The following is a 19,532-nucleotide window of genomic DNA, read 5'->3' as shown; positions in this document are numbered from 1 at the left end:
ATAACATTAAGCATCGTTTAAAAAAATAGTTTATATATTTCGTTACTCGTTAAGGCTATGAGCCTTTTTTTTCCGGCTCGACCGAGGTATTTAAATCCTCGGAGACGGGCCTGGTTTAGATTTTAAACAAACGAACACAAATGCTCATTTCTTAAAAAAAAATGAATATTAACATAAGTATTTGTTCGATTAAGTGTTCGGGTTCGTTTAAAGGTAAAAAACGAATACAAACATGCCCTTGTTCGTCTTCATTCGATTCATTTATTGACTATCATTATTCACATTAATGAATACATCGGTTTCAATCTCTATTGCTCCGTTTATTTTGAACAACTTTACAAAACCCGAGTCTCAATTTGCAATTAATTAAGGGGTAGCGGCGCAGCTTGTTGCCCGCTTGCCTTCTGTTTTGATATAATCCAATAAACAATCATATATTATAGAAGCAATAATATGAAATTAAGAGAACAATAATAATAATAATCAACCCTTCACCCACCGAAGCTCGTCTCGCACGGCTTGACAGTCAATAATAATAATAATAATAAAATAATCTGGAATCCATCATAATAATAATAATAATAATCAGTTTCTCTCTCTAGAAAACCCTCTCACTTTCTCTCTCTATCTTTAGACTTAGCGTAAATCTTCGATGGCGAACAGCAGCAATCTACCTCGAAGAATCATCAAGGTTAGCATCAATTCATCATCTTACTCTTCCGATTCCGTTTTCAATCCCTATTCAATTCATTCCGTAATTAGGATTTGTGAATTTGTAGTTGTTTTCGTGTAATTTTATCGATCGCCTTAGGTTTTGTGTATCTGAAACCCTAACTTAGGTTTTTTTTACTTTGCTTTGATCCAGGAAACTCAGCGGTTACTCAGCGAACCAGGTGAACTTTAATTTTAGATATGTTGTGACTGCAATCTGCATGTGGATCTAGATCGGCTTAAGTTTATTGGTTGTGTAGCTCCGGGGATAAGCGCGTCGCCGTCTGAAGATAATATGCGGTATTTTAATGTCATGATCCTTGGTCCAACTCAGTCTCCTTATGAAGGTAATAATTTAACTTCAATTGTATTTTTCACTTGTGCTGGTCTTCTGTATAACTGTACTTTGAAATGATATATAATTGTTCAGCATTCGAGAAGCTAGCTGCCTCTCTTCAACTTAGATGTCATAACTGTATAAAAGTTTCTAGTCTTTTAGAGATCCTACTTGTTACTAATTCTGTTGAAAAGTAAAGAGCTACATTATGACTCTGTGATATCACTTCTAGAATCTAGCATTTGTCTTGTGCACAAATTTGTTGTTGATTTTGATACTTATTGAGGCTTGACTGTTTAACTTCTGAAGGACTTGACTTGTTGTAGAATTTCATTCTAGCAAATTACAAAACAATTGATCTATAGGAACACAATTGATTACAATAAAAGCACAATTGCTTTTTATGAAAATCAAAAGCTGTTCTCTCTTGGATTTTTATGGATCGGTGGGGGTTGGGAACGTTGTGGCTCATTCATTTTGCTATGGTAGCCTATAGCTGATTCTGAGTATCAACACTCTGACGGAAACAATAATCTGTTGGTGTGTCTGCGATTTGATAACCTCATTGTTTTTGTTGTTTTAATTCGTCAGTTATCCACTTGTGATGGCGATGTTTATTGATACAGTTCTCATATTTTTATGAGTGATTAACTGGATCGATATTATATAAACTTTCATTGGGGTATTGGTTATAATTTATGCTATTATAAATATGAGAGAACTATTTTATGCGTGCTTGATGCTTCTTGCTCTGGTTGACTTACAGGAGGAGTTTTCAAGTTGGAGTTATTTTTGCCTGAAGAATATCCAATGGCTGCTCCCAAGGTACTGGGTACATGGATATATATACTGATGCTTGCCAATTAATGATGATAATTGTTGTTATTTCATTGGTTGACTAGCATTGTTGTGTTCTTTTGAAATCTGCATTGGGTGAACGAAATTATACCTCCATTAATGAGATGTATATTCACATGATGATATTCTGTAACAAGTGGTCATCTTTCACATTATGTGGGAAGCAATCTATGATAGTATGATGTTGTGTTTTATGATATTTTTGCTTAACTGCTTGTAGGTTCTGTTAATAAGCGTCTTGTGTTAATATAACAGTTATAAGTATCTCTCATTGCGCTTTAGGGAGTTATATTAGGTCTTGTCATGTTCCTTTATTTTATTTCCATCTAGTTATGAGGGTTTTTTGTAGGACATGTGCTTTCTTGTGATTGAAATTGTTAATAATTATTTATGAGGAGGTCCTTGCATGTATCTAGGCCTCTACTATTGTAATTAGTATTTAGTTAAAGGTCCCTCTCCAACTCTATATTAGGATTGGGCATCTCTGATACCATGTAAATAACTGGTAAATGAGTATCAGATTGATATATTGCCATCTGTGCGCATTTGTATTGCCCTCGCCGCCATTAATCATTGGCCGCTCCATCAGCGTCCTCGACAATGAACCCTGGTGGTTGCTCCATATACACCTCCTACTCAAGAACACCATTGAGAAAGGCGTTCTTGACATCAAGCTGATGGAGCGGCCAATGATTAATGGCGGCGAGGGCAATACAAATGCGCACAGACGGCATTTTGGCAACCGGGGAGAAGGTTTCGTCATAGTCAACGCCAAAGGCCTGAGAATAACCCTTAGCAACCAAACGGGCTTTCAGGCGATGTAACACCATCCGGGTTTAATTTAACCGTGAACACCCAACGGCAACCAACAACACGTTTTCCATGAGGAAGTGTTTGCAAGATCCCATGTATGATTGGCTCTGAGAGCCCTGATCTCGTCTTCCATAGCCTGTCTCCATCCTAGGTGAGTTAGGGCTTGTGACTGAGCAGAAGGTGGTGGCGGCTAGGGTTTGTGTAACGAGACCGGAACTTGTTTTCAGATTCAGATTTGGATCGAGAGTGGCCAGCCAAACTTTCAGTCCCAGTTTTAGATTAGCGACTTAGGTCGACTTCGATACTTCCTTGGCATAGAAGTATCTCGTTCTCCACAAGGAATACTTCTCTCTCAACGGAAGTATGTTTTTGATATGTTGACTGAGTGTGGATTACTGGGTTGCAAGCCTGCTGAAACCCCAATGCTTCCAACGGGGAAGCTCCTTCCAAAGGACGGAAGTCCAATGAAGGATCCTGAGCTATACAGAAGACTGGTTGGGAAGCTCAATTATTTAACTGTCACACGGCCAGATATTTCCTTTGTTGTTAGTGTCCTAAGTCAGTTCATGGCAACACCATACACTGGACATTGGGCTGCCGCTCTTCGTGTCTTGAGGTACCTCAAAACCACACCGGGTTTGGGAATCTTGTATTCTGATCAAGGTCACTGTCGTGTGGGTGCTTTTACAAAGGATGGAGATGGTCGGATATCTGGATTTTCTGATGCTGATTGGGCAGGTTGCCCGATCTCACGACGATCTACCACTGGCTATTGTGCATTTGTTGGAGGAAATCTTGTATCTTGGAAAAGTAAGAAGCAGCACACGGTATCTAGATCTAGTGCTGAATCAGTGTATAGAGCCATGGCAGATGTTTGGGCTGTGCAACGGTTAAGAACCACGAGAACCGTACTGGAACCGAAACCGAACCGGAACCGTTAAATGCTAAATATAAGAACCGGAACCGAACCGTATTTTAACGGTTCCGATTCGGTTCGGAACCGAGTTAAACGGTTCTTGTGTAAACGGTTCTTGCAAGAACCAGTTTTCAATTAAAATTCTAAATATGAAATATTAGGTGTAAGAAACAAGCGACAACCCACAAAATAAAACATTATCATATCAACATATTATATTTTAATGAATGGGATTGAAAATAGGTTAGAATAACTCAAAATATATCAGAAAACAATTATTTTTTAAAACAGATTTAGGGCCGTGGAAGATGATTATTGTTTATGATGTTGTAAGGGATCTAATGTAACCGGGAAAGTGAGAACGTGGATGGTCGCCCGTACATGGAAGTATGAAAGCCTACTAAATAAATAGGATTTTAAATATAATCTTCAAAGTTTAAACCTAACCCGGTTCTAGCGGTTTTATAACCGGAACCGTCGGTTCTAACCGGAACCGTTTTCAGCAAAATTTAAGAACCGGAACCGGACCCAAAATACAATAATACGGTTCGGATCTAGCGGTTCGGTTCCGGTTCCCCGGTTCTAGCGGTTCCAAACCGCGAATTGCGCACCCCTAGCAGATGTAACATCAGAGATGATATGGGTTCGTCGACTTCTCAGAGAACTCGGGGTTATTTCAGATGACTTGATGCAATTATACTGTGATAGTCAATCAGCTATACATATAGCCAAGAATCAAGTATTTCATGAAAGAACGAAACATATTGAGGTTGATTGTCATCTAATAAGAGATCGAATAGTTGGCACTAAAAAGATCCACCATCCATTCAGCCGATTCATGTGAAGACTGATTTTCAGCTTGCAGATATTCTCACCAAACCTCTTCGGAAAGCTCAAATCGATTTTATTTGTAGCAAGTTGGGCATGATTAACATCTATGCTCCAACTTGAGGAGTGTCAATAAGTTATTTATGAGGAGGTCCTTGCATGTATCTAGGCCTCTACTATTGTAATTAGTATTTAGTTAAAGGTCCCTCTCCAACTCTATATAAGGTTGGGCATCTCTTGTAGTATGTACAGATTTAATATATCAATCAGATACTCATTTACCAGTTATTTACAGTAATATTAATGTTAAGTGATATTCTTAGCTAGGATGCATTGGTTTAGATTTTTTTACATAGATGGCAATGATTGATGGCAATTCTTGTGAACTGTACATCCTTTTTTGTAGGATATGTACACTGAATTGTTTTTACAAAAAAAAAAAAAGTAAATAAAAAAAAATGAGTGCCAATATATTCACAGTAACCATTTATGGTGTTCTATTATGTTGAGTCCAAGTTCCAACACTAGTTATTTCATTTCTATATATGATCCTTTTGTCTACAACTTTTAAGCTGTCCATTTCAAAGTTTTCTAGTTGCCTGTGTCATTTGTAGTGACTCTTAGCTGTTTTTTCGCATGCACGGGTTCTTTACTATTTTCCAAGTTACATGCAGTAATGCTTGGCTTGGTGCAACTTAAAGTTCGCATTTATGCTTGTGTTGTGCTGATTATAGTTTTTGCCTTTATGAAACAGGTTCGGTTTCTTACCAAAATTTACCATCCGAACATTGACAAGGTTCGTCTTGCATGCCTCTTCACTCTAGCTTTTGAGTTTATCTTGTCCGTTTGTTTGTTTCTTAGTTTCGGTTTTATTTGCAGCTTGGTAGGATTTGTCTTGACATCCTCAAAGACAAATGGAGCCCTGCTCTTCAGATTCGCACTGTTCTCCTGAGGTATTATCATGCATGATTTCATTGTTTTTTAACTGATACCAACGGATTTGATTTTGCTAAAACGGGTGAGTTGGGTAAATGGTCAAACAGGTAAATTAATAGAGCGGGTCTGGTTTGGTCGAATCTCAAGCTCTTTTTCCTAACAAATAACTAATGTAATTACCAATACTTTAGTGGTTCAAGGATTACAAAATTTGACATAGATTTTTAGGATATTGGTAATGATAGAACAGTGAGGTTTGACATTTGCATTGTTCGAATTGTATTGGTTAGCATTCAAGCTCTTCTAAGTGCTCCAAACCCGGATGATCCCCTTTCTGAGAACATCGCGAAACACTGGAAATCTAATGAAGCTGAAGCTGTTGAAACAGGTACCATTGTGAATATTTCAAAATTAAGATGAAACTTAATCCATAAAAAAAAGTTGTGGATCATTGAAATTTTGGTTTATTTTTGAAACTACAGCAAAGGAGTGGACCCGTTTGTATGCTAGTGGCGCCTAATGGAGACGCGGGTCATTATGTTTGAAAAAATAACAGTGTATTTGATTAGGTCTTGAAATTCAAAACTTGAATGTTGCAATGTTGTTCACTTGTGTTTTTTTTTTTCAGATGATTTTGTTATTCTGGTTAACTATGGGTAAAAGGGCTGTGTTTATCATATATGTAACTGTTTGATCAGCATCCTGTAACCGGGATGGGCTTAAAAATTACGAGATTTATTTCCCTTCTTCTCATAATAAAAACTCAGTTCCCTCAATGGGTGTTCCATTCAAACTGTCTGAAAACTGTCGATGGTTTGGTTTGTTTGAAATGTATACAGTTCGGTCCATGTGTGATGTATACAGGTTTTGATTTGCCAGTGACCCTAGTGAGCAGGGTGTCGAGAATTGGATGGACCATTCTTTCACAATCCATTTCTTGGTGAACATTACTATGTCTAACCCAGTTTAATCAAGTATGTGGCATCCTCATTTAATCAAGTTGTCGAATGAATGATATTTTAACCCAGTTTCACAAATTTGTAGATTTCATTAATAGGTAAACTCATCAAATTTTGTTTTTTCACATTTTACCTTGTTAAAGCGGATTATTGTTGATACATGTTAACCCGCTTTTGGCCACAACATATTGAGACGTCCCTGTTTAAGTTTTTATATTTTATAAATTTCAAAACATCAACTTTTTTTTTTCAAATAACTATATTACTTTGGCAAATAAAAAAATCCAATTACAATACAGAGAGGCAGGTAAGCAGGCAACAGGCAGCACCGCTACCCCCTTTTGAATAGCAAAACCGATCCTATTGAAAACGAAGTTATTGTTCTTAGGTGTCGTTGAGTTACTATGCACGACCCGCTAAACTCTTTTCAGAAGCGTAGCAGCATCGGGGGCAAGAGAACCAAATGCATCGAAAGCAAAAGGAATGAAGGCTTGTTGATTCTCAACATACGCCTTCTCGTGCTTAGCAATTTTTCTTGTTTCTGCCTTTAACACGGCCTGCCTAGCAACAAACCCAGTGTCCCTAAGCCCGACAAGAGGGGACACCCAGTAAGGTCCACACAAGCATCCCCCCCCGGTGGGCCATCCAAACACTAGGATGTCCGATGGTCGGAGAGTAGACCTTCCTTCACGTGGATCCGACAAGAAACTCACAGGAGGCTCTTTTTTTGTCGAAATTCCAGCCTGTAAAACATCAACTTAACAGTAATTTATGATAAATAATGTATTAAAAATTTTTGGATATCATAAATCCCAATCAACCCACTTAATTTGCCATCTCTTAACGTTTATAGCTTTTATGCCGTGTTTCCGAGCTCACTTAACCAAAGAAATGAAAGGTAAACATTTCCATTCCATTCCTTTCATTTCATTTCATTTTCTTCTTTAAATAAAACTTGAGAACACACTTTTTATTCTTTCTTTCTTTAAACAAAAGTCAGAAAACACAAGGCTCCCTTTCCTTTCCTTTCCTTTCTTTCTTTCCGTGAGATGACGGATAAAGTTTTATTAGTTGAGACCTAAACAGAATAATTTTTATTATAAGTTTACAACCTATGGATTTTGGCCGTATTAACATAATTTTTCAAAAGTAACCTGAGTTAATCTATTTTTTTTGATATTACATGATAATAATGTACTACGTTTCCTTGTTAAATTAACTTAGGAGATTGATTCCTTGTTCTTAATTGGCTTACAATAATAATACTATATATACTATTTCGTCATTGTCTCCGGAACGAATATCCAATTTCACGGTACTTTTGGAATTCAAAGCTGTTTATGATGGATGGATCATACGTAATAGCTAAATAGGCGATTGATTCGAATAATAATTAATGGCTGAGGGGAAGACGAGTATCTTTTCTCGGTTTTGGAAGGGATTGCTTCGCTTATACGATAATGATTTCGAGAAGAGGCTGCGCTACATTTCTAAAGAAGAGGCTGCCAGAATCAAGAAACGATCCACCAGATGGAATCTCATTGTTTCTTCCATTCTTCTCGAGGTAGTAATAATAATAATAATAATAATAATAATAATAATAATAATAATAATCAAATGGCTTTGGTTTCTATAACCATATAACTATCTTCGCTTTTGATCTGAGGACTTGTTTTACTTGTCAGCAGACGGTTGTATCTAATAGTGAGTAGGAAAACCGAACAACAAATTTAATGAATTTGGGTATGCAGGTGAACGCAGGGATCAAAGAAGTTTAGAAAGGCTTCGAGAGGAAAGACAAGCCAAAATCGATGAACTTAAAGATCGAACCAATTATTATAACACCCAACAACTTATTCAGGTACCACTTCAGCCTCTATTCTTATTACCAAATATGGTTAGTAACTTACTAAGTTAGTATTGTGCTATTTCAAAACTCTTTTTATTTTTTTTTCAGAGATATGATCCGGACCCGGCAGCAAAGGCGGCTGCAGCATCTGTTCTTGCATCCAAATTGGGTGCAGACTCAGGGCTGAATTTTCTTGTAGACGAGTCACATCTTAACCAACATGATATGGGGAAAAGCAGTGATTTTGAGTATATGCAATTGGGTGGTTTAAGAAGACGGAACCAAACAGAAGCTAGATCTCCTGGAAGTATGCAAGACGGGGGGTTTCAATATGAGGGAACTGAGGTTTCTGATATCGCGATGCCTGGTGAGTTTGTGGTTGATCATCAGAGCCCTGTGGCTATGAGCCCACAAGATTCTGGTTGGATGGCTCGACTTGCTGCATTGCTTGTTGGCGAGGATCCTACTCAATCTTATGCACTTATATGTGGAAATTGCCATATGCACAATGGTCAGTAGATTGTTTGACCTTAATTCAATGTATATAAACATCCTTCTTGTGTTTACCAAAAGGGCGAGAAAGTTATTAACCTTGGTCAAATTTAATAACTTTTTTAGGCCAGAAAACCACCAAAGTTCAAAATTTGATCCAAGGTAAATTTGACCAGGTTAACAGGTCAAAATACCAACAAGGTAAGTGTTGTGTTGATCAAAATTTGTTACCTTGTGCATATTCCCCTCTAGCAGAGGTCTCAAAGTAATATCCAGCCTTACTGATACGCTGTAAACAAACCGAACGTTCTATGAAACATTCGGCTGGGAGTCCGTTTATATTCATTTATCTAATAAACGAACGAGCATGAACAAAAAGTTCTGTTCATTTAATTAAATGAACAAACATAAACACATGTCTTTTTATTCATTTATATTAATGAACGTTTATTTTTATTAGTTTACATTGTTTTAAGTTTGTCCTTTTACATCCGTTATATATGCACTAAAATTTTTTAGACCCATTATAGTTAAGTCTAGTTTTATAACTTTAGGCCCAATGCACTGTGGTTCACATTTACTTTTAACCGGTTTTTATCTCTGTTATATTCGTTCATATAAGTTCAGTTATGTTCATTCGTGTATGTTCATTTATTGTTAACGAATTATTTTCTTAACAAACAAACACGAACAAGAAAACCTCTATTGTTTAATTGTTTGTGCCCGATTGTTTGCTCAGTTACAAGTAAACGAACGGACACTAGTATGCTCCGTTCCTGTTCGTTTGGTTCATTTACAAGCTTATTTACGGGTTAGCATGGTATTGGTGGGCCCGCGAATTTTCCCTAATGGGTTCTCACAGCCAACAAAAATATTTGTTACATTTATGCAATTTGCATTTACTTAAATGTCTAACTGAAATCTTTACAGGGCTTGTAAGGAAAGAGGACTTTCTTGTATATACTTACTATTGTCCACATTGTCATGCCCTGAATAAGCCAAGGAACATGGATGAAACCTCTACATGTACCAATAGCCCGAATATGAGAACTTTAATGCCACATCAGCTTGTCCTGAGTAAAAGCGAGTTTCCTTCGGGTGCCAACTCTCCTGAAATGAAATCATCACCAACAAATCGTCATCGCGTGAATAAACCAAAGGCATCAGGTGAAAATTGTTCAGATATTGGCATTCCTGGTAGGAAATCTTCACCGGCAAATCGTCATCATGTGAATAAACTGAAGGCATTAGATGAAAACCGTGCAGATGTCAACGTCCCTGACATGAAATCTTCAACAACAGTAGTCAATGCTGCTAACTTGGTCAAAGAAAGTAGTGAGTCTGTGAATGAAGAAGAATACAGTTGCTGAGGATCCAGATAATCAATCATTAACATGATTTATACGGGTTATAATGGTAAATGTATATTTGCCCTGCTGGCGGTGCACGCATATAATGTATATATGTGTGAACTCTCGGGTGGGCAAAAGTAAAATTGCACTAATTTTGACGTTATTTTACTAATCTCGTGAAAATAACGTTAAAAGTGGGGAAAGGTTAATCAGGCATCATGTGGTGGCGTTGATAGCCGAAAGACAAGGGCACATGCACCAATCAGCCGGTGTCCCGATGATTGAGTGCTATGTGCCTTATGTCCAAGGCTTGATGCAAAACTACTATCGAGCCGGGGGTCTCATCGGAAGCAGCCTCTCTATCCCTGTGGGGTAGAGGTAAGGTTGTCTACATCTTACCCTCCTCAGACCCTACCATAGCATTGCTATTGGTGGGATATACTGAGTACGATGATGATGATGATGATGATGATGAATGGTAAATGTATATAGCAGGTTTAACCTTGAAGATTTACAGTCAGTGTCCTTCCTTAGTGTAATAAATATCATCATGATGAAATATAATGATGCAACCTTTTGCTTCACATGTTAATGATCATAGTTTCGGTTTATTATGATGAAACGAACATAAGCATTAAACAAAATGCAGTTGCAAAATACTGCCAAACTAAAGATCTGCAGTTGGGTTATATAACAGCCATAGCTAGCGTGCGTGTTACTTCCATACACAAGAAACTCACACATGATTTAAGTCTGTGAGTGAGAACATTCTTTAGCGAGGAGCAGCGAGAGACGATCCACACAATAAAATGGAACAAGATGTGTACAATTGAAAAGACAAAAATAATAAAAAGTTTTGAATTGAAGTACTCTTTCTGGTTGCTAACAAACAGCTTTAAAAAATGTGAAAAGAAAAGAAAACATATACACTCTTTTTGCATTTGCATAGTCCCTTATTCTTGTCAGTGAACTAAGAAGGTGTAGTGTTTCTATTTTTTTTTAAATAACTTACTAAATAAATTTGAATTATATTAATAAAAAAAAGATGAAAAGGAAAAGTGAACTATTGCTTAAAAATATATAATTAAAGGTAAATTCATTTTTGTGAAGAAGAGATTTTAAGAGAGATTCTAAATATATCTTAAAAAACAATAATCCAAAACAACCCCAACACGGCCCCACAAGTAACCTAGCAGTTCCAGCATAAGAGTGACATTGAAAAAACATTTTGCAATGAAAAAGGTTGTTGGGTGTCTTGGGGGTCAAAAGGTTGGTGGATGTCTTGGGTGACAAGGAAACAAAAGCAAGTTATGTACAACATAATTCATCTAAACATAAACATCCATTCATATTCCTTTCACAACATACTTCACATTTTGTTCTCTCATAAAACAAACAAACAAACAAACAACAGAAGGCCTACTCGAAAGATGCAACTTCAACCTCCATCGCTACGCTTTTCATCGCAAATGTCAATATTTAAACTGCAAAACTTTCTCAACTCTTCAAATTTACAACTTTTATTGCTCATTGAACCCTGGCCCATTTCCGGGCTGTCGGGTCACTCAAAGTTGCCGGGTATCATCGGGATTATTTTAAAACCCGTATCAAATGAGCTTCCTTCACCTTTTTAACATGCTTGTGGCTCTTCAAGTGAGAGCTTCGCATCTTGTGCACCGTCCTCATGTAAAACAAAAGCTTCGGTTGTAGTACCTGTTCACAATAACAATTAAATATAAAGAGCTTTGTTGGACGTTTAACAAGCGGGATTCTCAAAAAAAGTAAACGTGACGGGTTCTCACGATCACAAAAGGATGTGGCAAAATGAGTGGGTCATGACGGGTAAATCTATTATTCGGGATAAACAAAGTCAGGTTGGGTTGACCTTCATATTTGTTGTATGTTTCTCTTGAACTTTAAAAAATAAACTTTTTAAATGTGTGTACGATTATTATATTCTTAAAAGATATATGAGAAACTTTTGAAAGAGTTACAGAGATGGTCTATGTGGTATGTCCAAATTTCACTTTTGGTCCTCAGGTATGGGAAAGCGTACCAGTGGTCCCTCAACTTATGCAAGAACGTAACTCCAATGATGTACTTTCCCATACTTGAAAACCAAAAGTGAAATTTGGACATACCATGCAGACCATTAATGTAACTCTTCTTGATTTTTTATTAGAACAATTTTAGAGATTGTAAGCATTCAATAATTTAGATAAACTTTGGTTAACGCTCAACCCATTTGAAGTGTTACATTAGTGAAGTTTTATCAAATTTACTCACTTTGCCAATTAGATGCTTAATATAACCCGAATCAACGTCAATCTAGGTAAACACGTTAAAACTCTTAAGAAAAAGGGAAGTTGTGTACCTTGGGTTGCACCCTGATACATGGGTTTTTTGAGCCACACAGTTCCCGGGAAGACCATGAGGTTGGTTTTGGTCAGGGTCTTCTTCTCATCGGCTTCCAAGGGTGTGAACCCAAACCCTTGGGTCCATGTGTCAACCAGGCTTGGGATTGCAGATATCACGAGCTTCTCCACCTTTAAGGACTTCAACAACTGCATAAATCAAGACAAACACAAAGTGTAAATTGCACATATTTTTAGTAATTTTTAAACTTGTTATTAAGTATTCACCTCTTCAATACTATTCATGAGACGCCTACACATTCCTTGGCGACGGTATCTGCTACACGTTGCAATTAGTGGCATCTCAGCAACATGTGCCCCATGAATCCTGCATGTGAATTTAAACATTTCATACACTCATACCATTTAATATGTAGCAAATAAATATCTAGACTGCATGCAGCAAATAATAGATTAGTAAATATTCAACAAATTATAAGCGTGTATATCAAAAGGTACCTCACAGATGCAACACATAGTATGACATCAGTTTTCTCCAAGATCATTGTATAGAACCCCTCATAGTTGAGACGGGCGAATTCCGATCTGAAAATAAAATCAACCCAAATAAATAGTCTCCCAGTACTTATATTATTAGTATATGATATATAATGTGACAAAGTAGTGAGAACAATTAGAAATGGCCAATTTGGGATATTTAACCTAAAATGGGTAGGTCTTTAAACGAACCAAGTGCACACATATGGGGCTTGCCACATGCTCATGATTGCTTATTAAACCTTAACCGAACAAACGATCGAACATGAACAGTTAAATGAACAAGTTTGCTTGTTAGTGTTCATTTGTTAAGGAAATGAGTGTGTTCGCTAATGTTCGTTCATCTTTGCTCATTTGTTTATGTTTGTTTGCGTACATGAACCTTCAAAGTAAACATGAACATTTGGTCTAAATATATAATAAAACTAGGCTAAATTCCAATGGGTGATATTTTAATTTCAGAAAATTAGACCAACTGTAAGGACCTAAAAATATTAATGAATATATAAACGAACGGACTCAAACAACCATAAACTAACAAACATAGACGAATGTAAAGGAACAAATCTAAACGAATTTAAATAAACGAATGTTCAATAACATAAATGAACAAACGAGACGTGTGTTAATGTGCATTCGTTTAACTAAATGAACAAAAATTGTTGTTTGTGTTCGTTCATTTATTAAATTAACGAACATAAACGACTCCCCGCCGAAGGATTCACTGAACCTTCAATTCGTTTACAGACCTAAAAACAGGTCAAATGAAGTTTAAGCTAAAAAGGGAACTTTAAGCGCATGCAACCTCCTAAATCGCATACCCAAATATTTAGATTATCATTGCATCTGTAGTCACTAATGCATTAATTACCAATTAAAAATTTTTTTTAAAAAGGTTCTAATCAGTCCAACCAACACATCTTGCCACCTCAATAATTCAATATAATTCATGAAATGGGAAAGAAGAAATAAAGACCTAGTTTCAACATCAACCACCTGAAAACAGAAAAAAGAAAAATGGAAACAAAATTTCAAGATGAAGACAAAACTCACCCCCAATTATACACGACATGCGGTATCATATCAATACCCGTTCTTGGATCCACCATTGGAAGAAAACATTCTTCCATAATTGTAAGAGCAACAGCTAGTTTCAGATTGCATTCAGCTTTCAAAGCATCCAAATGCTGTGCAGAATGAACTTTTAGGTCTCCATGAAGGCATTTTAGAAGCGTGCATGATAAGCCATCAGATACGGGGTTCAGAATCCCAATCTGGGAATAAAGCCCCGAGTGAATCTACAAATAGATTCATACATATAGATTCAAATTAATTAATAATACTCAATACTTTTGAATTCAAATTTGGTGAAAACATTAATTTATGTCACCTCCTCACAGCTTTCCCCACAGAACCATGTAGCAGAAGATACTAACTCTCTTTCCGTTCCCTTCTCTCTCGCGCACTCCTCATGATCTGTTCACAAGTAAACCATTAATAATAATAATAATAATAATAATAATCTGGTTGTGGGCGGAGAAACTTACATCTATGTTCGCATTGCACACATTTCAATGCACCCAAGCTTGAAGCCTCGATATCATCGACCAAGTTCCCACATATCCAGCAGGAGCACTTTGAACAATACCAATTGCCTTCAGGTAACTCCTGATAATTATAAAATAACAGAAAAAATAATAAAACAAAGGGTAAAGAAGATATTCAAAGATATTATGAAGTAAAACAAACCTCAACACACAAGCATTTTAGATGAAAGGTGGACGGGCAGTTATCACAGCAAACCAACTCACCACCGTCCCCACACAAACCACAACTGTCATCATTTTCATCAATATCCTCAACCTCAATAGTTCGTGTAGCACCACGTCTAGTCTTGTATTCAGCCGACCACGCTTCCAGCTGACACAAAGTGAATGCCTTTCCAGATTCCATGAAAAGATTCAAGCACGGGCCTTTTAAGGTGAAACCAGCATGATCCTTAAACTCAGAAACAGAAAGAATCTTCTCACAACACCGACACGAGATTCCATTTCGAGTAACTAAACCATCTTTCATTACTAGATCATCTCTTGGATTCCTGTACTGAATAACTTCATTAACCTTAATCACCCCAAAATCTATCAACCATGATAACACTGTTCTTAAACCGAGCCCGGACCACCTCCCTTCCACTTGCTGTTGACCACCTTTGGTCAAACTTCGTGGGCGCAACCTGCATCGTCCTTTTGAACCCTTGTTCAACCTCCTTGGAGCTTTTGGGACACAGGATTTTTTCTTGGAAGCTGATAGTTTTTTACTCGAACGGTTTTTTAATAAGGCTGAAAGTAAAAGATCATCATCATTAAGGTGACAATTTCCTTTTTTCTCTTTTCCATGTTTATGGATCGACTTCTTAAACGCAGATTGCTTCTTCTCAGGTTGGTTATCAGAAGAGCAAAAAGATGACTTTATACAACTCTCGTAACTCTCTGACATGTTTGGCTTTAATTGCCCGCTAATTTCGCTGGTCTCCTGCATGCCATAACAATCACTTAACTTCATTTCAGACAACTTCTTTGATTTCTTGTGTTCATTAGGTTGCATCACATCAACTTGATGAGGTAAGACAATTTCAGACCTTCCAGTTTGCCTGACACCATCTTGATTATTTGGAGGTAAAACAATATCATCACTAAAATAAAAATCATTGATCACGGTTCTTGTTGTATTAACCGGTTTACCTTCTTTAAGCAGCCGCAGACTTTTATCAATAAGCACCACTTTTGCAAACGGATCAAGTAAATACCACCAATGAGCTAATGCAGTTGCAGGTTCCAAATTTCTAAGCTGTTCTTCAATCTCTATTAAAGTATCATTAAAATCAGACTGGAATTCACCCAAACTGGTCCACTGTATGCCATTACTATCAGTAACAACATAATTTGCATCTGCAACTAGTTTCTGACCACACATACTCCACGCCCTGTAAAATTCCCGAATTGGCCTTCCTGAAGGAGCTTTATAGACAAATTCTCCATGCCCTTTACAATGCTTGGTTCGGTTTCGCCTTACAATAACCCATTTTGCTTCCTTAAATAACCGATGAATGTGAAACCGTAGTAATGTTTTAGGGTCGGTGGTAGAACCTTCAGGTGGTGTTAAAAGTTCATCTTCATCAAGCTCCACAAATGAAGAATCTTTCCATTTTCTTTTGGAAGATTGGATTGGCTCTGGCCGAATGACTATCAGCTTGCTGGCGTGACTCTCTTGAGAAACGGGTGATGCGATTGCAGCACTCACGTCGGCGCATTTTTGATCATTTGTGTCAGAGCTTGATAATCTGGATTTTGAAGCAGTAAGTTCTGCAATAGTTCCTTTAAGCAGATAACAACTGGATTTGACACCTTGAGCCGATGATTCAACTAACCGACATGTTACAACTGTAGTCGGTTGGAACAGGCATGAATCGGTTTCTTTTGATGGGATTGAAGAGTTAGTGACTTTTTCTAAATAAGGTTTGGTATTGAACTGTTGTTCAGGTAATACTTTCCTTCTTTTAACTTCAACATCAGGGTCGTTTCTAGCTGATAAAGTAAGCTCATCAGATTCTTTCAGGTTTTGGGAATCTGTTTGAGTTGTCATGACTGAATTGTCACTGTTGCAACCAAATGAACCGTCTTTAGGTTTTTTATATTCGTTTTCGAAATTGATTGCTCCGGTTACAAGACACTTTTTGCTAGTTTTATCATTTTCTTGTCCGAAGAATACTTCTCTAAAAATGGAATCTTCTTCCTTTGAACCCTCGAATTCATCATCATGCAAATCTTCAATACCTCGCCTGAATAATAACTTTAAGGACTTGTTACAGTCCCCCTTCATTTTGTGTGTCTTTTTTAAATCCCTTATTTAATAATAAATACTCAAAGCCTCTCTTTTTATTATAGATAGAAATCTCCAGAGAATCAAATGGAGAGCACGATCATAGCTGACTTCAGAGTGACAATATGTCCATAAATATCATGCCGTCTGCAATAAGTCATATCATAAATTAAATGAAGTTGAGTGTGGGTATGTGAAGATGAATTGTGGTAGAAATATCTACTAAGATGAGGAATCAATCGTGTAGCGTAAGTTAATGGCTAATATCCAAACAAGGATCCATGTGCATGTGCCATTAATGTTACAATTATAAATAGAGCATGAACAGATGACAAATTGTTTGTTGTGAAAGAAAAATACATTAACTAGCACAAATGTAACGCTAATAATCACTTCCACAGCATCCTTGTTAAAACAAATAAATAACAAGTCAGATAACAACTAACGAGATTTACTAGCTAATAGCTAGTACGTACACCAATATAAACGATATTTTCTAGAAGTTAAGCAGCGCATATACCCCTTTCATCTTACGAGCCTTTTTTTTGGTTCCGTTTTAATTCAATTATTTAAAATGGCAAAAGACTTTCAGAACAAGCATGTGTTTGCTTGCTTGATTAATCGACCTAGCATATCTTACATTCATTTAGATACAAGACCCTCAATTATGTAAACAGAAATATATTATATATAGTTTTTATATATGCTTATAATAAACTAATTTGTATTAACTCCTGGATGTCCCCTGTAACATAAGTATTAAAAATCTTCAGGTTGCATAAGCTTGCCTTACAAAGAACTTTGCATGGGTACCATAAGTTCATGACATATCTATAACTCTATAATCATCCGTTTAGTGGATATGCGCAATTAAAACAATCACTACTAGCAGCTTAGTTGATAATTTACATCGCAAATATAATTTTTACTGATGACATTTATGATATTGATAAGTGTGTGTTGAAGTTATGCAACAATTAATTCTACTGAAGTTGAGGATTGAAACAGACAACTAGACAAGGGGCATGGGGTTAAAGCAACTGTAATGCAAATGTTAAAGCAGGCGCGTGGCTACACAAGATACGTAAATATGCGCACAAAAGGTTATTATGGACTCGGTGAGTAAATATTTAGAAAATATTGCCTAATATAGTGAGTGTATCTAATTCAATTACTGTTCTTGGGCGCGCTCTTCCAAATTACTGATGACATTTATGAAACCCTGTTCACATTACGTCACTTAACCAACAAAATAACCTCACAACAATACCAAATAGAATCAACTTGTATGACATAAAGATAGATGCGGTTAACCACAAATTGGTCTGCATACAAATAGTGAAGAACTTGATGAATCAAATACACGAGAACCTTGAGAAACACGTCATTGGTACTCAAAGGCATCTAGGTTAGTGTCATCTTACTTCTTCCTCTCTTTAATCTTTCTATTGTCATCAACTTTCCGTCCTCAAACGAACTAATGCATGTGATAAACACCTTTCTTGAAGTGATTTGAATCAATCATTTTGCCTATTGTGTTTGTATTGCAACCAATCATCTATACGTTAAGTTTCATATTATGCACATTCAAGTAATTATCATACAAACCACACTAACACAAAGCAAGGTTGTCGTGGCCCGCACAAGTCACGCGTCAATTATTAAACATCATTATCTAATAAGTGCTTCTCCTATAGAAAGCTAAACAACTTTTTCCATATCCCAATTGATCATTCCACATTGGAAACTATTGGATAACACAAACATTCTACAATCCAGCTACATTAGGCATAATTACCCCAATTGTTACACATCAAATGACTATATCTTTCTGCAATATCAAAATCCATGCATTAAAACAACAAGAAACGGGTCAAACACCACACTCATCACTCAACAAGAGATTTAACCTAAATAAAACATACAGTACACACAACTCCAATTCATAATCACAATCAATTTAAGAAAAACACAACTACACAAATGAATTCACAAACAAATCGATATCCAATCAATCTACGTCAAATTAGGGCTCCATTTCCCCAAACAGAATCCGATTAACAAATCCAACGTAAAATTAAAATCAAACAAACCCTAGGCACATCACCGATGGCCAAACCATCACTTAATCTCCAAAATTCAACAATTAATCAACAAAAACCCAAACAAATTCCAACATTCTTCACACACAGACACAAATCGATCACAATCCACCATCAATCAGAAGCGTGGAACAAAATTGAGCTGCGAATCGAAGAAAAACGAACCTGTGGAGTGCAATTGGCGGTGGAAATCGAAAGCTAGGGTTTGAAGAATTGGGGAAAATGTTTGTTGCGAACAAATGGTGTGAAATTGAGCTTAAGTTTGAAACCGTTACGTTGGAGTCTGAACCCTATATGAGATTGATTGGGCTTTGGTGAGCCCGAACAACAGTGGCTCGGTGCCTGTCTGTAACACAGTTACAGATGGCATTCACCTTTGTCTATATGATTACGTCAATATTATTACATTTTCTGCAAATTTTTGTATTTGGGTTTATTTATAGGACATACTATAAATGGTATGTTTTCTTTATAACTAATCATACAAGTTTTGGACTTTGGAGAGGTAAGCGAGCCTAGAGTAAGGTAAGCAGGTTCGGTTGAAGAGCCTAACTTTAAAACAAGAAACTACTCTTTTGAGAAGAAACG

General features: G+C 36.7%; 3 protein-coding genes across 3 annotated transcripts; 2 read left to right on the top strand and 1 right to left on the bottom strand.

The window, feature by feature from the left end:
* The first annotated feature begins 620 nt into the window (after positions 1-620).
* On the top strand, positions 621-6,093 carry LOC143531001 (ubiquitin-conjugating enzyme E2 36-like). The gene is made up of 8 exons (XM_077026403.1): positions 621-691; positions 866-893; positions 972-1,058; positions 1,815-1,873; positions 5,218-5,259; positions 5,343-5,416; positions 5,690-5,787; positions 5,882-6,093. The coding sequence occupies exons 1-8, from the start codon at positions 653-655 to the stop codon at positions 5,917-5,919; spliced, it is 465 nt and encodes a 154-aa protein (XP_076882518.1). The 5' UTR covers positions 621-652; the 3' UTR covers positions 5,920-6,093.
* A 1,123-nt stretch (positions 6,094-7,216) lies between these two features.
* On the top strand, positions 7,217-10,069 carry LOC143531044 (uncharacterized protein At2g24330-like). The gene is made up of 4 exons (XM_077026434.1): positions 7,217-7,256; positions 8,071-8,219; positions 8,316-8,718; positions 9,630-10,069. Exons 1-4 carry the CDS (start codon positions 7,217-7,219, stop codon positions 10,067-10,069), a joined length of 1,032 nt encoding a protein of 343 aa, XP_076882549.1.
* A 1,541-nt stretch (positions 10,070-11,610) lies between these two features.
* Positions 11,611-19,169, bottom strand: LOC143531020 (increased DNA methylation 1-like). Its single transcript, XM_077026417.1, has 9 exons — positions 19,110-19,169; positions 14,713-16,989; positions 14,511-14,631; positions 14,354-14,439; positions 14,017-14,261; positions 12,925-13,011; positions 12,694-12,793; positions 12,426-12,615; positions 11,611-11,764 (listed from the first exon to the last, which is right to left on the bottom strand). The coding sequence occupies exons 2-9, from the start codon at positions 16,840-16,842 to the stop codon at positions 11,682-11,684; spliced, it is 3,042 nt and encodes a 1,013-aa protein (XP_076882532.1). The 5' UTR covers positions 16,843-16,989; positions 19,110-19,169; the 3' UTR covers positions 11,611-11,681.
* Between the last annotated feature and the right edge of the window lie 363 nt (positions 19,170-19,532).

Source organism: Bidens hawaiensis, unplaced genomic scaffold, assembly GCF_021521415.1.
Source record: "Bidens hawaiensis isolate Kalapana, Puna unplaced genomic scaffold, B.hawaiensis_p1.1 tig00009070_1, whole genome shotgun sequence".
NCBI classification, from domain to species: domain Eukaryota; kingdom Viridiplantae; phylum Streptophyta; class Magnoliopsida; order Asterales; family Asteraceae; genus Bidens; species Bidens hawaiensis.
This window is presented reverse-complemented; position numbering and strand designations above follow the sequence as displayed.